The sequence below is a fragment of the Embiotoca jacksoni genome, unplaced genomic scaffold (assembly GCF_022577435.1).
Source record: "Embiotoca jacksoni isolate LCO1_2020_lvr unplaced genomic scaffold, fEmbJac1.0.p SCAF_10, whole genome shotgun sequence".
NCBI lineage: Eukaryota > Metazoa > Chordata > Actinopteri > Embiotocidae > Embiotoca > Embiotoca jacksoni.
The window spans coordinates 3,366,532-3,392,747 of record NW_027185230.1 but is presented as its reverse complement, the minus strand read 5'-3'; the positions used below and the strand labels follow the sequence as shown (position 1 = coordinate 3,392,747).

Here is a 26,216-nt window from a genome sequence, read left to right as displayed (position 1 = left end):
AATTGAACATTGTGTTATGTCAAAGAGGAGACGCTGAACAGTTTTCTAACATTGTTTGTGATCTACAGTATGCGAGACTGACTATGGATCAGTGTGCTCATGGAATATTCTGGAATATTTCCCAGTAACTCTCCATTACCTGCAGACTGGTTGCTTTCACTGTACCTATTCCTTGTTTATGATCTGTTACTGTCTACAATGAATGGCTCTGTCTTGGGTGGTAACTTTATTTCCCTTCACTGTAACTGTCAGCAGGATGTTGTAAACGACCATCTACAGCAAGCCAAAGTACCCTGTGAGTTAAATCTAAATACATATTGCTAATTTTGGAAATCTCTCTTGTGGGAAGCCATAAACATTGTGTTCCTGTTAGTCCTCCTATTACAGACCATTATGTCTGATGTTGTAGGTAGGTAGGTAGTTACTTTATTAATCCCCAAGGGGAAATTATTTCGCTACAGCAGCATTTATAGATACAGGAAAGCAGTAAAATAACAGTAAAAAATATTAAATATAAAAATACACAGTATATACAATAAAATAGAATAAAATAAGATATAATAATTAAATTAAATTAAAACTAACTAAACAATAGTGCAAAGTTTTTTTGTTTTTTAAAACATTTATATTTAAACAAACAAGAAAAACAGACAACGGTGTTATTGTTGTGTGATGGATTTAACCAGAGGTGAGTTATTGTACAGTCTTATTGCAGTAGGCAGGAATGATCTCCTGTATCAGGAATGATCTCCTGTATCTGTCCTTGTGACAGCGGAGTTGGAGGAGTCTTTTGGAGAAAGTGCTCCTCTGTCCCTGCAGCAGGTGGTGGAGAGGGTGGACAGGATTATCCAATATGGATAATAGTTTGTTCAGCGTCCTCCTCTCCACCACCTTTTCCAGGCTGTCCAGTTTGTAGCCGATGATGGAGTTGACCTTCTTAACCAGTTTGTTAAGTCTGTTGGTGTCGCCGGCCCCAATGCTGCTCCCCCAGCAGACCCCAGTGAAGTACAATGCACTGGCCACAACAGACTGGTAGAACATCTCCAACATCTCGCTGCACACATTGAAGGATCGAAGTTTCCTCAAGAAAAAGAGTCGACTCATCCCCTTCTTGTAGACAGCGTTGATGTTGGTCTTCCAGTTCAGTCTGTTGTCATGGAGACACCAGGTACTTGTACTCCTCAACCATGTCCACCTCCTCTCCCAGAACTCTCAGCGGTTGTGGAGCCGTCGCCTTCCTCCTGAAGTTGACCACCATCTCTCTGGTCTTGGCCACGTTCAGGAGCAGGTGATTTCTTCCCGCCCACTCCACAAAGTCCTCCACTACTGCCCTGTACTCATCCTCCCGTCCGTCCCTTATACATCCGACCACTGCAGAGTCATCAGAGAACTTCTGCAGATGGCAGGACTCTGAGTTGTACTGGAAGTCAGTTGTGTATAAGGTGAACAGGAAGGGAGACAGAACAGTTCCCTGTTGAAGAAACAGTTTAGCTCATTGGACCTCTCCAGGTTCCCCCTGGTTGTTCCTCTCCAGGTTCCCCCTGGTTGTCTCTTTCTCCCCTTGAACCCAGTAATCTCCTTCATACCGGTCCACACCTCCCTCACGCTGTTCTGCTGGAGTTTGGCCTCCAGCTTCCTCCTGTAGGAGTCCTTGCACTCCCTGAGCTTCTCCTTCAGGTCGTGCTGAACTCTCCTGAGCTCCTCCCTGTCCCCAGACCTGAAGGCTGCTTTCTTTTGATTAAGAAGCACTTTCAGGTCACTGGTGATCCACGGCTTGTTGTTGGGGAAGCAGTGTACAGTCCAGGATGGTACGGTGGTGTGTTCACAGAATTTGATGTATTCTGTGATACAGTCCGTCATGCTGTTGATGTCCTCCCCATGTGGTCCACACAGCACATCCCAGTCCGTGGACTCAAAGCAGTCCTGCAGGCCGTCTTTAGCCTCCTGTGTCCACCTCCTTACAGTCCTGGTGGTTACAGGCTGCCTCTGCACCAGGGGAACATACTTTGGTGTCAGCAGGACCAGGTTGTGATCCGACCTACCAAGGGGGGGGGCAGTAGCACTGTATGCATCCATGGCATTAGCATACAGTAGGTCCAGAGTTTTATTGTTTTGGGTGGGGCAGTTCACATACTGGTGCAAAGTTGGCAGTACTTTATCCAGACTGGTGTGGTTAAAGTCTCCAGTAACTGCCAAAAATGCACCGGGATGCTGAGTCTGCAGTTTGGACACAGTGGAGTGGATGGTGTCCACTGCTGCCTCTGCGTCAGGTGTGGGAAATGCCTGTCAATAACAGTACCTGGTTTCTACATCTGAGAGAGAGTGTGTGTGTGGTGGGGTTCATACAGGTATTCCATTGAAGGGCTTCTGTGGAAATTTAGTTTGACCTTCAATAAAGTTGTTACCCGAAGAAAAAACAGATTTAATAACGACCCCCTTGAGTGAAAATCAAGTTGTTAACCTTCTTAACATGCCTTTGTGGTATTTCTTATATTGTACAAGGTATGTATATCGTGAGTGAAATAAGCAGTAAACTGCACTGTCAGATAAAAATACAGATTCAGACAGCCAGGTTTCATACATCACAGACCTAAGGAGCCAATCACATCAACTTGATGGGTGGGGGACTATTTGCATATCCATTGACCCTTGCATACTGCAGGAAGGCAGAGAAGTAGAATTATAGCTAAACATCAGGGTGGGTTTAAAAAAAAAAAATTGGAATATATAATTTTGATAAACAGCAATAATTGTTTGGGGTTTAACCAATGAGAGGAGATCATCATTAGACTTTCAACACTGTTGACAATTTAATGATGTAGTTCATAATAATAGGCACAAGAACCAGGTGCTTTTACTTTTGATGTTTTATGTGTGTTTTCCTGATTAATATGTAGCCTACTTTTACATATAAATAAACTCCTTAGAATTCATTTTAGGGAATTGGAATGGAGTATTGTTTTAATGTCATTGGTACTTTTAAATAAAGGAGCAGAGTACTATTTCCGCCGTGCAATAATCTACATCATAGTGGCTGATTCAATCTGATTACTTTCTACCAAATTACACCTGCCAACAGTTTTATTCTGCACAGATGTTACTCTGTTTGGAAATAGCTGTTGTTATTGTGCCACTCTCACATCCTGTTGAGCTACTTTGTTCTGGAGCGACAAGTCCAAACCACCACGGAAACATCAGTGTGAACAGATCACACAGCAAAGAAGAGGGAAATCTATTTGTCCTTTGTTTTTCTTATTGTGCCTTCAATCTCTTGATGTCAGCGGCCCGTGCAGTGCGCGGCTTCACCCGTCAGAGGGCGCAGAGCCACAACTCTCAGTTCAAAGAAATACTCCTTGAAACTCACATTTTTTGAGTATGGAGCCACTTTGGGAAAGTGTGGACGCACTACCCGAGTCGTAACTTTACATAGATAATCAGCACGTGCGAGCTGTTTCAACCTCCTGGGTCGGTAACCGCGCCTTACGCCTGGACAGCTTTTTCTCGCCAGAATCTGTGCCTCTCGGGTCGGGGAGTTGGGACCGCCAAACATTTCTCCGTCCGAAAGGGAAACACGGAGAGGGAGACGTGGGAGCGAGAACGTGAACGGAAGGGAGGCAGAAATCAGAGAAAAGCCAAGCTGTTCACACGGATAACGCTGTTTTGGATCGTGCGTAAAGGCGCGGAACAGTCACAGTAACAGGATAAATGTAAACACAGATTCCTTTTTTTTTTTTTGCTCGTTCTGGACATGTTTCCGCTGCTGGAGAGCGACGTTTAGACTGTTGTAGAAAGAGGGTGATTCAGGCTTTGTGGGAAACCTACTCTCTGCGCTATCTCTTTTTCTTTATTTGTTCGCTCTTGGGAATTAATGGAAGTTCTTGCTTTTGACGTTTAACTGAGGAGGAAACGTTAAATGCAAATGCGGTAGGTGACTCCGGGGCTTTTGTTCAACATCTAAAGAGACTTGGAGCGCCGCTTTTTCCACATTGCATAGTAGACTGTGCTGTTTGGTTCACTGAAATGTGAGACAGCAGTGAAGTCGGTACATGACAAACCTCTGCGTCCAGCTGTTTTGTTTGCCACGATTGTTACTCTCCGTTCACGCCTTTTGGATTGGATATGCTGAAGAAACTTTTTAAGAATGAAGAGAAGAAAATTCCCGTAGCACGCCTCTGTTTTCTGGTTCCATCGTCACCGTCTGCTGAAGTGGGTCTCTGTTATTATTTCAGTCTTTTTCGAGCCTTCATGTTCAGAAGACAGGAGAGCTGACATGCGTCTGGAATGGGGATATAGTGCGGTGACCTACTGCGATTAACATAAAGTTGTGAAATTACCAGATTACGGACCTGATAGTGAATGAAACAGACACCCGGACCTTGGAGGGAATCAACCGTAGTGCCTGCTTCGTGTGCGCCGTCAAACGCCGCTTCCCAGCTCACCCTGAACCAGTTCGAGGACCCAGTTAGTTTGCGCGGAGAGTCTCCGGAGCCAGATATGGAGGAGTGGAGACAATGCGGGCGGTGGTTGATAGACTGCAAAGTCCTGCCCCCGAACCACCGGGTCGTGTGGCCCTCGGCGGCCGTCTTTGACTTGGCACAGGCCCTGAGAGACGGGGTGCTCCTGTGTCAGATGTTGCACAACCTCTCCCCTGGATCTGTGGACCTGAAGGAGATCAATTTCAGACCCCAGATGTCACAGGTGAGTCGGCCTCGGTGTGAACTTTAAACCAAACTGATGATGGATTTGACTTACACCATCAGGCGTGTGCCTTGTGATTGTGAACACACACTTTAATATGCATTGCTCTGCTTGTCATTCACACATTTGGAGATTGCCAGGGCAACCACCGGGGGTATTCAATGATTGATTGTTTCGAAAGCTCAATGTTACTGTAGAACATTCCCCTTTCTGGATTATCTGGAGATTTAAACCGGAAACCTTACTGTCACAACAAGCCCACTTCTTGGCACAACCTGGCAAAACTACTACCAATATCTGTGACAACATGTGAGGTTAACAGATGCTCATGGTGCATAAACAAATAGGTGCATTAACAGGTTAAGAAAGAAAATGTGCCCGCAAACATCTTTTCAGAATAAGATGTCACATATCCAGGTAGGTATTCTACAAATAGGCCTCGAGGTTTATGTAGATCTGTTTCCTGTTAAATTTACCATGTATAGAATGTTCATTTGTCATGTTGGGGAAATGAACTCGCAGCTGCTCTGCAGTGACAGCTACAGCATCTTCACATATGCTCAAAAGGGTGTTAATTGGGTATTATCCAAGTCAGTCTGACTCTGAGTGAAAGTGAGCAAAGATTACAATCTGCTCGTGGAGGAGGAAGTAAAGCTTTTACACATCCTTGGTGAAATAATTTGCACCAATTTTTCTGGTGGGTGTGGCAGCTCCTCAAACAAAATACTGTACAATTTCTGGTAAATCAGGTGCTTGTGGATGGTTGAGCTGATTCTCACTGTCTTGATGACTTAATAAACTCATCGGGTGGCAGCGGTTTAAAGAAGCTGAGAGTTCTTTGTGTTTAACCCACATTGCACAGCGGCAAAGGAGGGAAAGCACAAACTGAAGTTTACTGGAAGTCCTTTGCGGGTCAGAGAGGAATAACCGTCTGGGTGTATGATTAGACTGTAAATGAAACATAAGTCTGCATGGTGGTGTGATTAGAGGTCTGGATGGCATGTCACAGGCTTCTGTAAAGCTCCCTCTCCACTTCAGCTCATTTATGTCTCCAAAGCCAATGTGAGGAAGTGTCGGGTGCCACAGGAAGTTTATACGACCACAGCAGTGGAGCAGAAGTGCATTGTGGCAAACCTTTCTATTGACTTTTATTCACCCTGACGTCTGCAGTGAAATACCGCCGAGCCTCCAGTGCTGCATGGTGAGAAGTCTTGCGGGGTGGGGGGGATCAGCGCGATGAATGGATCTGGTCTGGCCGCGTGGAGAGTATTTTCGGTGATTCTCATTGTAATGACCGCAGAGGCCGAAAACAGCTATCACACGAGAGAGATTGCCTGCTGACAGCATGCTCGTCTGATATGCTTGGCACCCCTTCCGTGACCCGTTTCTGTCACAATAATGTGTGAAAGTGTGTTCATCTGTCTGTCTGCCCTCCACTTTGTCTGTGTTCGATGCCTCTTTCCAGTCAACATTTCTTGATTTTTCTGTGATGTCTCGAGAAAATGTAAATTGATTGGCTTAATCAACAGGAAATTGATTTAGAACAACTGGTTTCCGGTTTTTAAATGTGCTTATTTTCTACTTTTTTGCGACATAATAAGACAGAAAGGATTAATTAATCAATGGAAATACATGTTATTTGAAGACCTCGTCTCCAGTCCTGTCCTTTTTTTGCCCGGTAACCAACAGTAGCCTTGGACTTATCAGCTCCAGAAGCTACTGACTTCCATGATTACAAGACGAGAGAGGTCTGGATGGCAAGCTTTGATCCGCCCACTAATCCCGCGCTCCCAGTCCCACGGAGTGGATCTGCAGCGAGGGTGGAAGGGGTGTCCTCAGTGACAAATTGGGTTAAACAAAATCCTGGCAGCAGAACAGTAGTATGTGATTTATGATAAGGAAAAGGTCAGAGCGCATGTGCTTTAACACTGTGAACACAGAGCTGGTGGCTTAGCCAAATGAAGAGGAGGTGAAGCGGAGCGATTACATTATTTGCTCTGGACCAAATTTCTCTTCCCCTAATCGGATCCACTTGTTCACTCTGTGATGGATAGTTTCTGAAATTGGAGTTGTGAATATGCCTCGCTGTTGAACTTAGTGATAGTATCCTCAAATACGAGGGTAGGCGTTAATATTAGTCATAATAAAGTCTGACTTGCATCGCAATGGTGGCTTTTGGAAAAAAGACGAACTTTAAAACAAAAGGGATGTGCTTCTCCTTTTTTCCTTGTGATCCATTCATTCTATTTGGTCGCTGCTGTTAACAGACCCTGATCACAATAATGCCTTAAAGTCTGGCATTCATCCCAGTTTGTGCTCCAGTTCATTATCTCAGTGTCTGTGTATGTTCTGTAGAGCTCAAAGGGAAGTCATGGTAGCAGCACTGATTTCCTACTGTATTGTTGTCATGGTTTGAGGATGAAGTTTCTTGAGGGTGTTTGATTTAGTGCACCTGGACTTCACCAGGATGGAGGGTCAGGGGGGGGCATGGGTTCAAACTCAACCCTGCTTTTCATTGTGCAGTTGTTCTCCTCACGTCTGCATTGGTTTTAATGCGGAAACGATGAGTACATTAATCGAATAGTCGATCAATACGACAATATTTGATTCGATAAAGCTTCATTCATCAAGCAAACATGCAAAAGATGTACTGGTTCCTGCTCCTCTGATGTAGAGATGTACTGCCTTTCTCTGACTTTATTTCATTGTAAATTGAACATCTTTTATGTTTATGATTGGTAATGGTAAACAAGCACCAAAAAAAAGCATTATGAAGGCACAACATCTGCACTCTCTGGCATGTTTTTTGGTGAGTATTTACTATTTTCTGACATTTTATACACTTAGCATTAGAAAATATTCAGTTGCCCCCATATGGGTAACTTGGGGTCCCCCAAGTGCTCATGTTTCCTCCAACCAGACATGCAAGTTAGGGGAACTGGCCCATGAATCGTACGTAGGTGTGAATGTGTCGGCCAAGAGATTCCTGGTGAATTGTTGGGATTGTAACTTGCGTCTCACTGGAAAAGATACATTCTTGTTTCTGAATGGGAAATAGGTGTAACCGTGAATACAGCACAGGAGCAGCATTAGAAATGTAAGCAACCGTTAAGCATCCAATATTGTTTTTTTTGAGACACTTGCTGAAAGGCAACTGTGGTTGGTTTGCTGTGTCATAATCGTGGTATAAAAATGAGGAAAGGCACTGCAAAATCAGTAGGTGGCATTTAGGTGAGTAAAAAAGAGAAATGTCCATTCATTTGTCCTCTTTGCAGGGAGGAAGTTCAGTAGTAATGGAAAAGAAACGAATATTAACAGCTGGTGTGAGTTTAGGATAAAATCGTCACGTAGCAGGCTAAATTTGGAAAATCCCCCCTCCCCCCTTTCTCTTTGGTTTGGAGTTCTCCTTTGGTTAAAAAAAATTAAAAGACCATAGAGCCATGTGCATTGCAAAACAATGTGATGGTTCGTTTTGTTTGACAGTATGGCTGATCAGGTGAAATGACAACAGCTGGTGTTGTCACCGACCCCGTTAACATATTCATATGTTCTCCTTTGCAAACATAGAGTTGCGAAGCCAGAAGAGATCAGAAACAAGAGGAGATTTAACAATGTTCCTCTTTTTTGTTTCATCGTGGACAGAAAAGGAGGCAAAGTAGCTTTTGCACGGAAGCTGTGAAAGTGACCTTCATTTATGTGGTCAAATAAATCCCTAATTGTATTTTTACCATTCATTCGTCTTCACCTCAAGGTTGTAAAGGGATGCTTAATGAGCGCTGCTGTTTGCAGACGCTCAGTGCACGTACCCAGAATCCCACGCCTCAGGCTGCGTCTGAAAGACAAGACTGAGCTGTGCTCTCTGAAGCCTTTTGTGTGTTCTGCTGTTTTGTGGGTTTTTTTCACTTCTCATTCCAAGTTTTTTTTTGTTTTCCTCTGTTAGTGAGGTAGTTGTGAATGCCTTTGGGATGAGTCAGGTACGTATCTGCGTGTGCCCTCTTGTCTGTGTGTGTTGTGTGTGTGCGTGCACTTGCTTGCTATTTCTGTAAGTGTGTGTGTGTGTGTGAGATGTTGCAATACCTGTGTTCAGGCTGAATCACTGTAGGTTGAGCCTATAGCGCTCTCGTGAAGCTTCTCAGTGCTCCGGAGGGCTCCAGATCCCACACAGAGCCTGCTGCCTCCACTCACAGTAATTGAGGTTCTTCCTCTTTGTCCGTCTCTCACCAGAAATATTGGCTGCTGCTAGCAAGTAACAGGAACTGAAATGGATTTAGTTTTTTATTCTGATATTTGTATAAACAAGGATTATCCCGAAGTCACGGTTGTGTTTCAAATGGGGTTCAATTTCATTTTTTTACCAAATTATTTTCTAAAAATGATGCAATACTCCAAAACGACAGAAAATACTGTTCAATTTGCAGAATTTTTTGACTGCTGGGGCACAGAAAGCAGCTTATTATTGGTGCGTTCATGAGCGACTGGGTAGTGGGAAAGTTCTAACCTTCAAATGGGAAATTGTACCTGAATGACTGGTGAACTAGTTTGTTTGCTAAACATGGCTCCCCTCTTCTGCTTCAAAAATGTTTATTGAGACAGAAATGAATACAGTAGCTGTAAACCAAAAGTGCTAAAAGGGTTTCAAGGCTGCAGTGTGGCAGTTAGGTGCTTTTATTTGGCAACTTGAGAACGCTGTGTTTTCAGAAAATGCTAATGTCCGAGGTCATGAATACCACAAGAGGGAGGCGTTCATATGCACTCTCGATTTCAAAAGTATTCATTCATTTAAATATTTTTGCATCTTTGTTTGTTTTAAAATAAAATACTCACAAGTGTCCCCATTCGCAGTCCGTTTCTGTGCTCAGCCAGCTGCAGAAGCACAGTATATAGGAGTTTGATCGCCAGTCATAAATTCTGGAAGACACGAGGGGTAAATCCTGGACAGCTGCATTGAAACCCCTGATCAAATCCGCCCTGTCTTGATCACGGTCACATGATCACAGTGTGCATGTTCGCTGTAGGTCATGCTTTTAACAGTGGAAGTCCCGTCTTTAGCTCTACAGGGTTAGAAATGAGATCAGAGTGGAGTGTATGAACCGGAAAACGACATGTTAAATGCCAGCCCAGCTTCTACTCTGAAATCTCTGTTTGTGGCTGTAGCGAGGAGGTGGGGGTGGTGACTATACTGTAGACACCCACCCACCCCTGAATCCCTCAGGGGTAATTTAATCTCAGCGTTAGGTCCATTGTTGACCCCCGTGACCCCATCGCTTGCCGGATGCAGGTAATACTGCTAATGGAGCTCATCAGGGATCCGTCCGAGGTCGAACAGCTGGGACGGTGCCGCTGGAAGCTAATTGGATTGACAAGTAGAGAATGGGTATAGGCTGGGGTATTCTAACCTTTACTGTGAGGTAATCCTGTGCCTAAAGTCACACAAATCTTTTTTTGTTTTGACTGAAACTTCTTAAAATTCGTGTGGCTTGAGTGTTGACATTTACCCGGCTGGCCTATAAACATGGTGTCATTTCTTGAGGGAATGGAGGTAGCCTTTGTCTCAACCTGTCAGTGTGAGTAGCAAGCCAAGTGTCTGTCACAAGTAATTCATCAACAGTTTGGTTGAATAGCAACAGTACAAATTTAACATTGAAGACTAGCCATAAGGTAGTACAGTCAGGTTGTCTCTGATTTATAGCATTTTATCTAAACTGACTCCAGTTTCAGATTGGTTTATTGAACTTGAATTCTTTCATAAGTATTTTTGCTAGTTAATAAATATTTATTGTTTTTATTTCAGCACAGTAACAAAACAAATTTCAACTGTTTTGTGTAACAAAATATGCCCGTATCTATAATATCTGGCGTGTATAAACACCGAATTATCACAATAGGTAGCCTAATTTAGATTGCGATTTACAGACCCATGGCTAGGTAGCCATGGCGCTGACGCTAACAGGAACTGTGGTCATTAACTATCCAACCTGAACCATGGATATTCTACTGTGCCAAAGGGCTGGAGGGCTTTCACCCCAAATGTAACACTGCTTTGTGACATTCATTAACCCTGTCCTGACTCATTTTAGTTTCAGTGAGAGGGTAAATCTCGCTGGGGGGCTGAGCTGCAGCGGCACAATAATAAAGTCAAAACAACAAAACTATTAATTTTTCATTTTATTAAGTGGATAACAATTGAATAGCTTGTGTTTTGCATGCACTATGCACTTGTTGTACTTTGTGACTTTGTCCTAGTGTTAATGAGTAACATTTTACTTGACAAACTCCTTATTAAAGGACAACATTAAATGTATTATCCCATTTTTGTTGCCGCTACAGTTCACCTTCACATATGTGGAGGTTTGTTGACAACCTCTGTGGTCTTATGACTGCGATGTCGTTTTTAGTGACTTTGCCCCATCTTTGAAATACAGATGATGTTATAATTATAGGAATGATGCCCAAAGCTATGAAAATTACATCCAAATTGTGAAATATATTAAATATTTATTTCATCCCAAGGGATCCAGCAGGGAGCATAGCAGCACATTGATATTTACTTGGGTTTTTGCTTCATTGACAGTGAAGTAGGATTGCGTAGCCGAGTACAGAGCAGTGTTTCCTGAGGGCTGCTGGGAATTCAGTGTCCCATTCAAGGTCACTTTATTAGGGTGGATGCCTTGCAGCAGGAGGTAGTTTCAATGTTGTCACGCTAAAGAACAGTCCTGGTATCCACTTGGCCTATACATATCACAGATTCCCTTGGAAAGAGGAGTAACAGTCTAAAACAAACCTGAGACTACTTCTGTTCAAGTTAGGACAATTTCTTATTTAAGCCATATAAGATTCATCCTCTTAAAGATAATCCACGTGTCAGCTGTACAAACGGGACATTTGGATAGTGTTAAGGAAGTGCCTAGAGGGTGCTGACCTGAGCAGTGTCTCAATGGCAATCAGCATGTGAATAGATTGGATGAACAATGGATACAAGGATATAGTCTGCTATTAAATCTCCAAAAAATTGAATTGTCATACCATAAGGACATCTGTGATAAAGCTCAAAGGATACGTTATAAAATGTATGTATTATATTTCTGTTATAAATGTAAACACAGTAACTGAGAGAATTTTAAGACAAATAATGCCAATGAACCACTTTTCTGAGACCATGTGTCTTAATAAGTAGAGAAGAGATACAAATGAGTAACTAGACCTGAAACCAAAGTTGTTTTTCATTTAGCTCTTTCATTCTTTATTTTAGTTTGTTCTATGCAACACGGAAAGGGAACAAGGAAATGTGACACTTTCTGAACTGTAAATTGATTTATTATGCTGACTTACACCTCATTTTACACTTACATAATGTTTTGTATCAAACTTTTTTTTGCGGTAACTATAATCAAGTATAGTTAACAGCTCAACCACATCACCACAGCAACCACACATAGCCTATAGTTTGAAGAACATTATTGCATTTTTTTTTTTTGTAGTTTAATATACACATTTGTTTAAGTTGGTTTTGGTCCATATTCCAATACATATTTTTCTATGATTTTTTTTTTTATTGCACCTGTCATGTGATGCATGCTGTGTTATTATTAATTTAAACTTGAGCAAGAAGCTAAACAAGCAGTAAGATGTAAGAGAGAAATTCCCTTCAGATGGTGACTTTAGCATTCAAATACAGAACACGAGGTTTCAGCTTTTCATCACAATCATTACTACGATAACATCTCATAGGCTCTCATGAAGTACTGTTAATGAATATGAGAATGTAAAAGCACACCGCTCACGGTGTTGTGTGAGAGAACAAATGCAAAGCAGCATGGCAGAGACTTAAATGGGAAAAGTGTTAAGTAATTGTATAAATCAGCAGCTGAATGAATCCCATAGTAGCTGAGGTCGATATTCATTAAGTCCAAATGAATGGTCACGCATACACAACTGTAATTCTGTGGGCTGGCTGCGTAAAGAAACGGGAAGTCAATGTGGCATTCAAACAAGCCCCTTTATTTCAGACTTTCCACGCACAATAACAGCCTGGTACAGCTGCAAGTGCTCCGTGTACCACAGACCACAGCTTACCACAAGATGTAGCACTGAAGCCGGTTTTAGGCAAAGTACAAACACTACACAGTCCCCCAAGAGAATGAGCTCATTTAAAAAACATAGATTTAAGTCGTAAGTATTCCTTAATAAATGCTAAAAAAAGAGTCATCAAATACCATATAAAATAGTAATTATAGTTTGAATGGAGACATTAGGTCTATTGAATGCAGTTTTAAAGCTTTATCCTTCAGCAGTGCACAGCATCATCCCTTTTTCCCAGGACTGTAAAGATCCAAATGGTCTGCATCCAAATGCAAACTGTGAGCACTCAGCTTTTTTGAATGCGAGCCACGTGGGCCGTGATGTGACAATTCAAGTGGAAAGGCTGCTGCAGAACAATCATAGGATTGTTGATTTCTTCAAGAATTGAAGAATTTTACACCAGTTCTATATCATAATATGATGGTTGTTTAATATGCCTGAGGATGGAGCTATGAAACTCTATCATCCTATAAAAGCGGAGGAAATAACACAGAGACATGCTTTTGGACAAATTGGAATTTGTTGATAATATGCTTTTTATGATATTTTTCAGCCCATTATGATGTCAAAGTGGGTAATTCACCTGTCAGTCCACTTCAGGACATCGTGTCATTGTCACGTTTTGGCTCGCCTAGGTGAAAAAGTAATGTGCCTTAGGTTTAGCCACCAAAAACCACATGGCTAGGTTTAGGAAAAGATCATGGTTTGGCTTAAAATAAGTGATTCAAATATTCATTCCAGGCTATGGGGCTTTTTGGGTCTTTCAACATCAGACACCCTCGCTCAGGCCACCCAGCCAGGGTTGATCAGACCCTGGCTTGTGTCCCAGCAGTATCGGCCCACGGATCACTTCCCCTGATCCAAAGCCATCTGGAGCCCCTGTCTGCAGCCTCTATGGTGGACTTGATCGCTCTCCTTTTTGCAGCCCCAGTCATGCCAAATAGGGTGTACACCTGAGCGAACAGCAGAGCCTCACGGGCCTCTTCAATATGATTCCGTGTCAGCTCTATCGAATACTTTTGCGTGCATCATGTAAGTCTCATAAAGTACGTTACGCAAGTTAAATACATAAAGTTATATAAGTAACTTACTTAAAAATCACAGACTCCAATCCAAAAGTCCAGGGATCCTCCCAGGAAACGGTCAGCTCTATGTAGTATTTTTACATGACGTTACATATATCACGTATGAAACTTATCGTACGTAATTTAACGTACATAACATGAGTTAAATGTGACTTACGCTACATCTAAGAAATCAGTGTTGCTTTCTCACTGGCTTGAACCCAGGTCTCTTGGGGGGGAAAGTCTTGGGTTTGATCTATCCAAGCGCTCCAGACCAATCTCCCTACTCAGATTCTTTGTATTTCATCACATGACCTCCTGCTTCGACCCTGGTCATACCTGCGTGTACTTTTCACGCCTGGTCGAGGCAAAACATGACACTGATGCTGTTTTGCATGTTACCGGGCTGAAATCTTTAGTTTGATCATTTCAAAATAGCTGTCTAGCTTGTTGTTAGCTCTGCTGTTCTCACCATGGAATATAATGAGGTAAGAACAGTTTCAAGTCATCTTGTCAGATTTCTGTAGTAGGTACAACTCTAGCAGATAAAGCAAAGTGTTTCTGCATCATGATGCAAATTTTCAAACTCAGATTGCAATATGCTGCAGTATTATGCATCATCTCCTTCATTTGGCATTCCACGGTTGCTTGAACATGAGTCAGCCAGTCTTTCTGAAAACCAGAGCCGTGCTTTTTTTTATCATGGTTTTAAAAACAGAGCTCCACCTAAAGCCTCTGGAACATTCATGTGCTGCTTTCTTCTTGCTGCATTCCTCAGGGAATGCTTTTTTGTCTGAAATGTGAGAGCAGTGCTCATGTGGGGAACTCCGAGTTGACCTAATCTTTTAGACTGAGTGGGAGAATTCAAGTGATGTCATGTAGAGGCAGATTACAGCCAATCTCGTGAAGAGCTTTTCACTGTCAAGAGTGGAGAGGTTTTTTTTTTTTATGAGACAGTAAAACTACCTTAAATTCTTGCATGTGTGAAAACATCCTCTGCAGACTCAGATCATTGCGTTAGTGCCTTCTCATAATTTTCTTACCTAACTAACCTCAGGAGACACATTACACTTTGAGGAGACGGATCGTCCATGACAACACGCTGCCAGTTCTGCCATTCCACCAGAGACGGACAAAGAGATCACGGAGCCTTATGGATACCGTCTGATTTCTAAAGAGGCTCCATCTGCATAGTGGTTGTTGGGGGTGATTAACATGGGCATGCAGTGGAATGGCGACTGAATCTTTTTCTGGAGCCAGCCATGCTCTGCTGGGCGCCGTTGCTCCACAGAGACATGAGAAAGAAGAGGCCACAGTCCGGCCTCTGTAGTGGCGAGCCAGATGGCTGAATCTCTCCCCTGCAGTTCTTCTCAAACCAGAACACAGAAAATCATTTATTTATTTATTTTTATTTATTTATTTTTATTTTTAATTGATTTGGACTGTTTAGTTGTTAATCAGGTTTTTTTTTTTTTTTCCAATCCTTGATTGGCATCCGTCTTCATCGACCTCGGTCAGTCATAACACTTAGCCTGTAAAATGTGGAGCTGTTGTCGGAGCAGCTCCTTTGCCGCGAGTCTGATGCGAGTGGTGGTGGGGTGATTTTAGATGTTTTCTGCGGTTGGGAACAGATTAAGATCTGGATTGGGAGAGTCACAACAGTACCCCCTCCCCCACTACACACACACACACACACACACACACACACACACACACACACACACACACACACACACACACACACACACAGCCTCTTTCTGGGGGAAAGATAAACAGCATCATCTTTTTGTATGTCTTTGCCAAAGGAAACAGATCATATGTGCCCCTGTGACACACATCCCCTGGTGGCAGCTGAGTATAGGAGCAGTGTTTATGTGTCGCACTAGCCATGGATTTTTTTGTTTTGGGCCACAGAATCGCCACAAGAAGCGCCAATATCCTATTACTGACGTGTATTGATCATATCACGTAATTGGCTCTGGAATAGGAAGGGCACAAAGGTAGGGTTACAATATTAGACTCAGTTCCGTAAAAGGCCAGTACTTATTGATCATCTCCACGGTTCAGTCTCTTGTTAATCATGCAAACAAAGTGGAACAGAGTGTTGTGGGTTATCGAGGGCGGAAGAGATTATTTCCACATGCGCCACCTTTAGCTCAGGGTGTGCTGCTTTGTGAATTTGAATTTAAACTTTACTTTGTTCTTGGTCCTTAGTACCAGCAATAATACAGTCAGCCTTTTGTTGGTATATCATCAAAGTAAGCCCCCCCCCAACATATTTCTCACATAATGATATAAAAACTAATCTCAGTATTAATGAAGCTTTAAACATCTCAAGTGTTTGCAGTTTTCTGTTGATAAAAGTGGTGAATGAAATTCATAACAGATCAGCTTTCTGTCTAACTAATCCACTCATCTCCTCAGCACTAATAAACTGCACAGTATGAATTTAGGCCTGTGAATTCAATTTTGTTACTGGAATTAATCCAGTTTCCCCACATATGAAATTAATCAGATGAGTGATTACAGGCTTTAAGAAACAAATCTAATAAGAAGAGAACCCCTGACTGCCACATCCAGCTCCAGTATCACGCTCAAGGACGGACACGGCAGAGTCTTTGTCAGAGGAGACTAAAACCCAGGTTGTGCAGTTGAAGGTCGTACCCTTTAACCACTGAACGACGATACAGAGAAAACAAAACCACATTCTCAGTCTTTAGCAGATATTCATTTGTATTGTGGAGGTTTCAAACCAGCCTCCAGACTAGCCAATTTTAATGTATTTCTTTTACAATAATGTATCTGAAATACGCTGCCATCTTGCATACTAATGTAATTGTAATTGTCACTGTTAACAAAGGCCAGGCAAACCTGCTTAAAGCATTTATCTGCTTTGGAAGTTATCTTGCTGAGTTCAGAGCAATTTAAGAACTCTTTTGTGGCGGGCAGGAAAGATGAGACAGAAGGGCTTTAGGGAGAGAAAGTAAAAGAGAAACAGGAATTTGTTGGACTATTTAAGATATTGCAACACTGAAACCAAGTCTCCAAATCTGTATATTTGCAGTTGTATTTATATTTAATCTACTGTCGCACACACTCGGCCTGATTTCTTTCACGAGGTCACTATTGTACTGTGCAAAATTGACACTGCACTTTTTTGTACTGCATTTTAGCTTGTAAACCTTTGAGAAATAACCTGAGTTGGCCACTTTGGTTTTGCACTGTGCAATGTTTCCCCACACATAAACTTTACTTTATATTTTGCGACCCATTTCATAATTTTTTTAATCTTTTCCGAGAGAACGACACTATCAGCGCGTTCGATGAGCAAGTGGGCAATCTCCACTTGCCCCTCGTGAAACACAGAGATCAGAGGATACAAACCAGTGCTAAAGTCAAAGTCTGCAAAACACATCAGAGACTCTAATGCTGAGCTGAAAAGAAACAGGTGCTCATAAATTAGATAAATAACATACAATATTTTGGTTGGACCTCTACAGTGGGCCCGAGCTCTCAAGCGAATGTCTGTCACTGAGTAAGTGAGAGATCAAAGTTACACCACTAGTAGCTTTCTAGTTTCGCACAGGGTCCAGCCATATACTAGGTTTTGATCAAGACGTATTTCTTTCAGGAGGGGTAGGGGGTCCCAACCGAAGGGAAAACATTTAAAGTCGGGAAAACCTTATATTAGAATGCTTTATTTGACACTTTTCAAACTAGTTTGGCCACAGGAGTTGCGTGTATCTGTGATACTGAACTGCATGAATCCCTGTATACACATCAGTCACACACCATGCCCCCACCAACACAAGTAAATTCTCAACCTATAGTAAACACTGCTGTCGTGAGATTGTCAGTTTATGCCTGAGATGATCAGCTGTTCTATTGTTGATCGCAGCCTTCTTTTATGTGTCCATGACTTTTACTTGAAAGCTGCATTTGTTTCAGCATTTATCATCACTCTTGCCAGTTTAGACATGTGATTCATCTGGTGAGAGAAAGAAAGTGGTTCTTCTCTCCTCTCCCAGACAAAATTGACTATCTCTTTGGTTTTCTGTAACGCAGACTTGTCGTCCTGTTCTTCTTTGATTGATGACATTTCTAAAAAACAATTTCTCATGAGTGCCAGCTGGAAGTAAGGCAGGTGAGCATCCTCAATCCCATCTAAAGAGGTGAAGGAAAATGTTAAAGCTGCCACCAGTTTTCGGTGTTAGCATAATGAAAGCAACAGAGTGTGAAGCCGGAGAAGCTAAACAATTTAGAATTAATGGTGGAAGCTCCTGGGGAAAACGGAGAGGAAAAAAAGGTGGCGTGAGAGAGAATCTGATTGAGAGGAGGCTTTTAGTGGCTTTCTCCTGTGAAATTGAGCATGTCCCTCACACTGACGTCCACCACTCATCTGGTTCTCTACAGCTCACCCTCCATTAGCAGACAAAGATTTGCCCTAAAGTACACACAACTGTGACAATAGCAGGATTTACAGACATAGTGGAGGTCTCAGCCTCTGCACTAAACTTGTACCCAGACATTTGTTCAGACTTTCTTTATGCAGAGTCTTCAGCCCCATACAGATACAAAAGACCTGAAAAAAATGCCAATGTTATAGTCGATAAGTAATACACATTCCTGCTTCCTTCTTGGAAATCACTCACATGTCATATCCAAATGAACTTTGATCAGGCTGCTGCCTGGTCAACAAAAAACTGCTCATTAGTTTTCATATCAATAAAAAGTTGAGTTGATAAGGCATAAAACTTGCACTGTACACAGTATTCAATTTAATGTACATGTCTTTATCAACATGCCATTGTGAGCATTTCTACATTTCTATTTCCATCTTATCAACACCGAAAATAAGGGAGTAATTGAGTGACACTCACTAATTAATTAAACCCATTCTGAAAAATTCTCACCTGCAGCTCAACCACATTAGATGCAGAAATGAAGCAAACAAATTCTGCGTTTGCAAATTCTGTCATAGTGGTGCTGGGCGACCTCTTCAGTGAATGCGTCATGCTTGGCCTTCAAAAAAGGCAGCGGCTGCTTTTTAATAACAAATTTAGCTTGGTTGTGGTGCAGGTGCCTGTAGGGTGGAATGGGTTAAAGCTGTCATTTGATATTTCAGACAATTTACTTATTTGCAACCAGTTCCCATCACAGGGAGTCAAATTTTGCTGTTTTTGCACATGGTGATTTCCATTGATCATGGGTGTGTGGTGGCACAGTGGTGCAGTGGTTAGCATTGTCGCCTCACAGCAAAAAGGTTCCGGGTTCGAATCCGGTCCTGCGCCTTTCTGTGCGGATTTTGCATGTTCTCCCTGTGCCTGCGTGGGTTCTCTCCAGGTGCTCCGGCTTCCCTCCACCATCCAAAAACATGCACCTCAGGTTAATTGGTGGTTCTACAAATTGCCTTTAGGTGTGAATGAGAGTGTGAATGGTCTTTGTTTCCATCAGTCTCTCTGTGGCCCTGGGAGGGAGGCTGTAGCTCAGTCAGTAGACTGGGTTGCACACCAATCAGAAGGTTGGTGGCTTGGTCCCCAGCCTCCCCCACCCACATGCCCAAGCACCCTTGAGCAAGACACTGAACCCTAAATTGCTCCCAATGGTGTACCATCGGTATGTTGTAAGTCGCTTTGGATAAAAGCGTCAGCTAAATGAAATGTAATGTTATTAAAATGGATAAGTTTGATGTCCCTGGATGGCTCCCTCTGACCAAAAAGGGGCTGTCAAATTGCATTGACAAACAGGATGGACAAAATATTAGAAACACCTCTTACCAGTATAATTGAATCAAGCTGAACTTAGTTGTCCTTGTTCTGTAACTGGTGTGTGATGTGTAGTATTCCCTTGAAGATAATAACCCCAGAATTTTGGAAAAACAAAAAGTGAACATGCCTGTGAAAAGCTATTGTTAGTCACATGGTTGATTCATCTTTCTTCGTCTGTTTATCCAAGTCTTCCCTTTCCTTTTCTGAGGACCTACATCGCTTCCCACTTCCTGCTTAGCATAAGCACTCGGTGGGTTAAAGCGTGAGTGAGAGAAAGAGTTGTGTAATCCCCTCCCTCCCTTCTCCTCCACTTAGCCAGACAACAAGAAACATCTGGACGGAGAACAGAGAGTTCAGAGCGCACCCATCCCTACCTTGGATGGGTCCAACAATTCTTGGCTCTGACTTTGCACTTGGAGTCTGGACACCCTACTGTTATCCTACCAAACCCTGTGCATGTGTTGCATTCTTATCATGACTGTACTGATTTCTCAGAAGAATGCGTGGGTCTATTCTGTTGTCTAGTGCTTGCTGTGTGGAGCAAAGTGTGTAATTTGCTCTCTGAGTGGGGTAAAAGGTGTTATTTTCCTCTCTACATTGCCATCATGACACCCTCTAACTGTGTTTTCAGCAGTTTAAATATTGCACATCTTTAGGTTGTCGGTGTGGGAGTGAGGTGTGTTTTCTCACAAATTTTCCCATCTGAAGAGGTGTTCGCTTGTGTTTTTAAAAAAATGTATTTTAAAGGATAAGTTCCATAATATTTTATACTCTGTACATCCTCTTTGAGATAACAGTAAAGGTATTGTACTCACAGGCTTCTACTGTTCATATATTCTATTTAAGCTTGAAGTTTTGAAAAGAAAAAAATTTGAATCAGCGGTCGTTTTCTACATCACTGATCCCACGTGAGTAGCAGTGCAGGTGCTGTTACCAGAATTAGAGCTGTAGGATAACAGTGGGCAAACTTCTGCTTTTACAAGGCTTTTATTATTTGCCTTTGCATTCAACTGTGTCTGTTTCAGTTTCTGCTCTTTCCTGTTCGTGTTTGTGCTGCACTGCGGCCCCATCTGCCATGCAGTGGTTGAATGCACAAGATGCATTTTTCCAAATTTATACAAATCATTTACCATATCTGCCTCATTGAAGAGATTCAGTGGTAAATCTGAGGAAGTTATGGTAGTTGAGGCCAAAAGTAACAAAAAAAAGGAAGGATATTCTTACACTGAGTGGAATAATTGCTTACTTTAATGCATTGTGATTTGGAAAGAGAGCAGTTTTAAAATATGAACAGGCTCTATTTTATTTAAATCATGTGTTATTGATGTAAAGTGGAAAAAAATGAAAGATTAAGGTGTAAACTGTTGATGTTATTTGTGATCAGGGACAAATGTCCTCAATTTCTGGGAGATTAATGTAGATGGTTTGAGTTGGCAAAACAACAAAAAGGAACCCCCTGCCTGCTGTTTGGTTAATGTGCTCTCTGCATTGTCTTTGACATATTTAGGTGAGGATGATTTTCTCAAAGAAGAGTCTGTGATTCTGTGAAGCTTAATGTTATAGCAGGGTTATCATCAGCATCAACAGGTGTTAGTCAAAACACTGACAGATATGATGTACCAACTAGTGCAGTAAAGTTCAAGTATTGTGTTGCCTGAATGATTCTCAAACTGTGTTGCTGTACAAGAGCTCTCCTGGAAGGCCTGAAAATTGTACTCCAAATCCAAAATATTGTCATTTCATTGAATTTGTTTTGGAAAGCTCGTATTACATGTCAAATTGCAACGATGTAAAATATGAGTTGTTGGTAATTTAAATGTTTTAGAAATAGAGTTCACCTGTTCTTAGCCAGTTAGGTTAATGTGACGTCTGTCATAGCATAACGCTAAAGTTAGCTTCACAATCTGATTCTGAGTCCTCAGATTGATTATATCAATTGGAATGAATGGGACTTTGAAAATGGCTACAAGTTCACCAACTTTGTTGTGTTGTTGTTATTTAGCCTTTTTGAGGCTACAGTATTGTTAGTTTAGTGAATTTTATTTCAGAAAAAAACAAAAACATTTTGGTATCTGAAGTGTAAGGTGGTACTTTGGAAATTTGGTTTGGAACATGGTGGCACATGGTTCAGTATATCCAGGCCCATACTTCTAGATATATCAACCTCTTCAGTATTTCTGGTTTTTAAGTTGTAGACATTACACACCTCTTAGGCCACAAGAGTGCAAGGTTTGCTAACAGTGTATACAGGTAGAGAGTTGAATTAAAGCAAAGTCACACAGAAGTGTCTTTTCTCTGACTCACTGAGGTTCGAGCTATTGCATTTTCTTTTTTGATTTTATGTGCATATAGACGAGACGTTTGAGCCAATGCCTGGTATAAAGCACAGCCTGTAAAATATTATCTTCATTGAACACAAATACAGGTCAGTAGTTTAATTCATTAAAATATATGAAATTCAAATTGAAAACACAATTAGCTATTGTCCTTGACTTTTTCCAGCTCATTTTACATATGTATGGCTGAGGCTGCAAACACAAAACTGGGCTCAAACATTCGAGTTTAACCATCATCTTGAGACAATATTAGAGCTCTTTGTATTCACGTTTCTCACACAATGAAACTGGGTCTTTGCCTCCCTCGTGTGCTCTTCCATGTATCCATTAACTCAATGACAAGACTTCTGTCACATGATAAATTCCATTTTCATGTATGAAACCCTCTGCTGTCCCCACCCTCAAACACCTTCCTGGCTACAGCCTTTGGTATCGAATGTATCACGGTATCTTCTTTCTTTCCACTTTCCTGGCTAACATTTAGCCGAAGGGCTAAATGTATGTTGAGTTTGACCTGCTCTTCTTAGCCCCTGGCAGAGCTCTTTCATTTCTCTCATTCTTCCATTGTTTCTCCAGTATGAGTTGACCTTGACAGTGGAGCATGCGTGGGGAGTGGGGGATCACATTTTCCCTGACCGCAGCCCTCAGACAGGCTCCTGAGATGATGAACTACACTGCTTGGTGACATTTATCTTTCCCACATACACCTCCTTTTCTCTATACATCTCTCCTCACACCTCCTTTCTCTGGGTCCTCTTTGTTCCACTTTAGATGGGCAGGAAATGAAAACCTTGAGTGGGTCTCCGATGAAATGTAATGCTTACTGTTCAAGTGCATAATCTAAATTGAAAGCTATTATTTCAAAGTTTTCCAAGGACACCAACTAGTAAGACGTGTTTGCCAATTTCTTCCAAAAATATGCAGTATTCTTGAGTAAGAGGGGCTGTAGACTTTATAGCACAGGTTGATGTGCCCCAATAAAGGTATGTTCCCAGTTAATCCAAACAGCATGTTGGGTCTAGAAGCAGCGCCCAGACATATTGCATTTCTTATATTGCATTTGTTAGGTATTTTATTGTCTTTAAATGTCACCACAAGTGATGATACTATTGGGAGATCATTACAGGGCTCGCTGGCTTAAACGAGCTTACTTCTAACCAGGCAGTTGAATGGCAATGGTGATTGGCTGTTTGATTGGCAGAACTGATGTATTTTCTCCTGCTGGAATTTAATTTGTGTAATCATGGAGGCAACTTCTTAGAAATACGCAGTACTGTTCAACACTTTGATTGATCAGTACAAATTTGCTCTGCGCTTTGGGCTGTCAGTCATAGTTTTGTTCAGTAATAGTCAGCAAAATAGTGCACTGCTGAACTGAATGTTGTTTTCTATGGCTGTTGTCAAGAGACATCAACTTGCATGTAGGTTATATTAATAATAAGGCTGATTGGTTTATTATTATTAAATTATGGCATTAAGAACACCAAAGCATATCCGTGCTCTGGTGTGTCTTAAACTCATTTACATAAGAGTCTGCTAATTAACATGCCTAAGCCACTTGGCCATGTAAATAATGATATTATGAACTGGAAATCCTGTTGTGTGTGTGGTTTTAACAGCCTTGAGTTGCAGACTGCCTCCCCCTTAAACAGTACTGTGTGGTGTTCTTGAGTCAAATTTATTTCCAGCTGGCTGCTCACATGTTGAGTGCTGGCATGGAAAATGAGACTGATTTTGGAGTCACATCTAAGGATACCCTGGTCAAAGCTTTTTATTTATCAAAACCCTTGTTTTTAGCTTTTCTATCCACTGACTCCATGGATGGTTGTGTCACCTGGCCGACTCAATGGTCCACCACTTAGGTCTAGACCATAAAATCTCAAAAACATTGGATGAATTGCCAGAGGGTAAAGACCATCGACTTTGGTGATCCCCTGACTTTTGCTGTACCACCACCTACAGGTCGATGTCTGCAAAACATCTTTTACTTGATGGTTTAGGGCAACATTTTGTACACGCATGTGACTCGCAGGCAATGTATCCGAATGACTTTGGTGACCCCGGGATGTTTCATGTAGTGCCACCATCTGATCAACATTTCAGTTGCAGATTTAGGATAAAAAAAAACAAACATTGGCAACCAACTGTGATGTCACCCATGGGTTTGTGAACTACTGTTTTTAAGTTTTGAGTTTGGTATTTCTGAGGAGACTATGCCCACCAGTGGAAACCTGACTGTACCACAGACCTGTCAGTCAAACAGACACGCCCCCAAATATATAGCTTTTTGAGGCCTAATATCTAATTAATGATGGGATTATTTTCAGATGGATTCTCAAAAACCTGAGAAGGAGTGACTTTAGTGATTTACATCATTACATCTTGTGGAAAAAAAATGTACTGACTATGTATTTCACGAGAGAAGTTGAATGGGGGTCTATGAAGCCAGAGCCAACCCCAAGCTGCCCTTGGTGGTATTGCACTTAAATGGACTTCCCCATTGCCACTGTGTCCACTTTCATATACAGTCTATATCAATTACCTGCAAAACTAATGACACTCCCAGCCTCAGATGTGTTTTATTTTGTGCTAATAGCTAATGTTAGCATGCTAACATGCTAAACTAAGATGGTAAACATCATGCATGCTCAAAATCATCATGTAATTACATGCATGTTGGATGCTTTGTATGTAAACTCTACCATATTCAAAAAGGATCCAGAAAAAGTGGGATGTAGAATTAGTTAAAATATACACTGCTCAAAAAAATAAAGGGAACACTTAAAGAACACAATGTAACTCCAAGTCAATCACACTTCTGGGAAATCAACCTGTCCAGTTAGGAAGCAACACTGATTGTGAATCAATTTCACCTGCTGTTGTGCAAATGGAACAGACAACAGGTGGAAATGAGGCAATTATCAAGACAACCCTATAAAGGAACGGTTCTGCAGGTGGTGACCACAGACCATTTCTCTGTCTTCATCCTTTCTGGATGATTTTTGGTCACTGGCATTTTGCCAGTGCCCTCACCACTAGAGGTGTAGCATGAGGTGTCTACAACCCACAGAAGTTGCTCAGGTAGTGCAGCACATCAATGCACGCTGTGGCAAGAAGGTTTGCTGTGTCTGTCAGCACAGTGTCAAGAGCACGGAGGAGATACCAGGAGACAGGCCGGTCCACCAGGAGACGTGGAGGGGGCCGTAGGAGGACAACAACCCAGCAGCAGGACCGCTATCTGCTCCTTTGTGCAAGGAGGAACAGGAGGAGCGCTGCCAGAGCCCTACAAAATCACCTCCAGCAGGCCACTAATGTGCATGTTTCTGCTCAAACTGTCAGAAACAGACTCCATGAGGGTGGTACGAGGACCCGACGTCCACAAGTGGGACCTGTGCTTACAGCCCAACACCGTGTGGGGCGATCGGCATTTGCCAGAGAACACCAAGATTGCCAGCTTCGCCATCGGTGCCCTGTGCTCTTCACGGATGAGAGCAGGTTCATACTGAGCACATGTGACAGACGTGACAGAGTCTGGAGACGCCGTGGAGAACGTTCTGCTGCCTGCAACATCCTCCAGCGTGACCGGTTTGGCGGTGGGTCAGTGATGGTCTGGGGAGGCATTTCTTCGGAGGGCCGCACAGCCCTCCATGTACTAACCAGAGGTACCCTGACTGCCATTAGGTACCGGGATGAGATCCTTAGACCCATTGTAAGACCATATGCTGCCCAATTTCCACAGAAGTTGGATCAGCCTGTGATCAGATTTTTCCACTTTTATTTTGAGTATGATTCTGAATCCAGACCTCCATGGGATAATGATTTTGATTTCCATTGATCATTCTTATGTTATTTTGTTCTCAACATATTCCACTATGTAATGAATAAAGATTTTCAACTGGAATATTTCATTCATTGAGATCTGGGATGTGTTGTTTAAGTGTTCCCTTTATTTTTTTGAGCGGTGTACTTCTGGTTAAGAATCAAAGTTTTTAAAGGAACATTAAAGGGTACAAAAATAAACTGTCGAAAGTGTTGTGCAGCTCATACTGTATCTGTGCTTCTTTAAGCAATCCCAAAGGTGTCAGTATGTGTGAGACATAGGAAATGTGTTAGCGACAGTCCCCGAGGAAGTCTGGTCAAAGGTGAAGTCCGGCTGTCACCCCGCATCTCTGAGATCACTGGAGGAGCCATAGGTGGGGGTGAAGGTTTTGAGGGCAGACGAGGGGAACTTCCTCATCGAAGAACTCCATGAAACTTGACAGCTGAACGTT

General features: G+C 42.1%; 1 protein-coding gene across 4 annotated transcripts in view; it reads left to right on the top strand.

Annotated features, from left to right (window-relative positions):
• The first annotated feature begins 3,392 nt into the window (after positions 1 to 3,392).
• Positions 3,393 to 26,216, top strand: part of vav2 (vav 2 guanine nucleotide exchange factor) — a 213,282-nt gene continuing 190,458 nt past the window's right edge. For all 4 annotated transcript variants that reach the window (XM_069161930.1, XM_069161921.1, XM_069161939.1 and 1 more), the window contains exon 1: positions 3,393 to 4,698. In XM_069161930.1, coding sequence (XP_069018031.1) covers positions 4,357 to 4,698 — 342 coding nt within the window. In that variant the 5' untranslated portion in view covers positions 3,393 to 4,356. The remainder of the gene's footprint in view (positions 4,699 to 26,216) is intronic.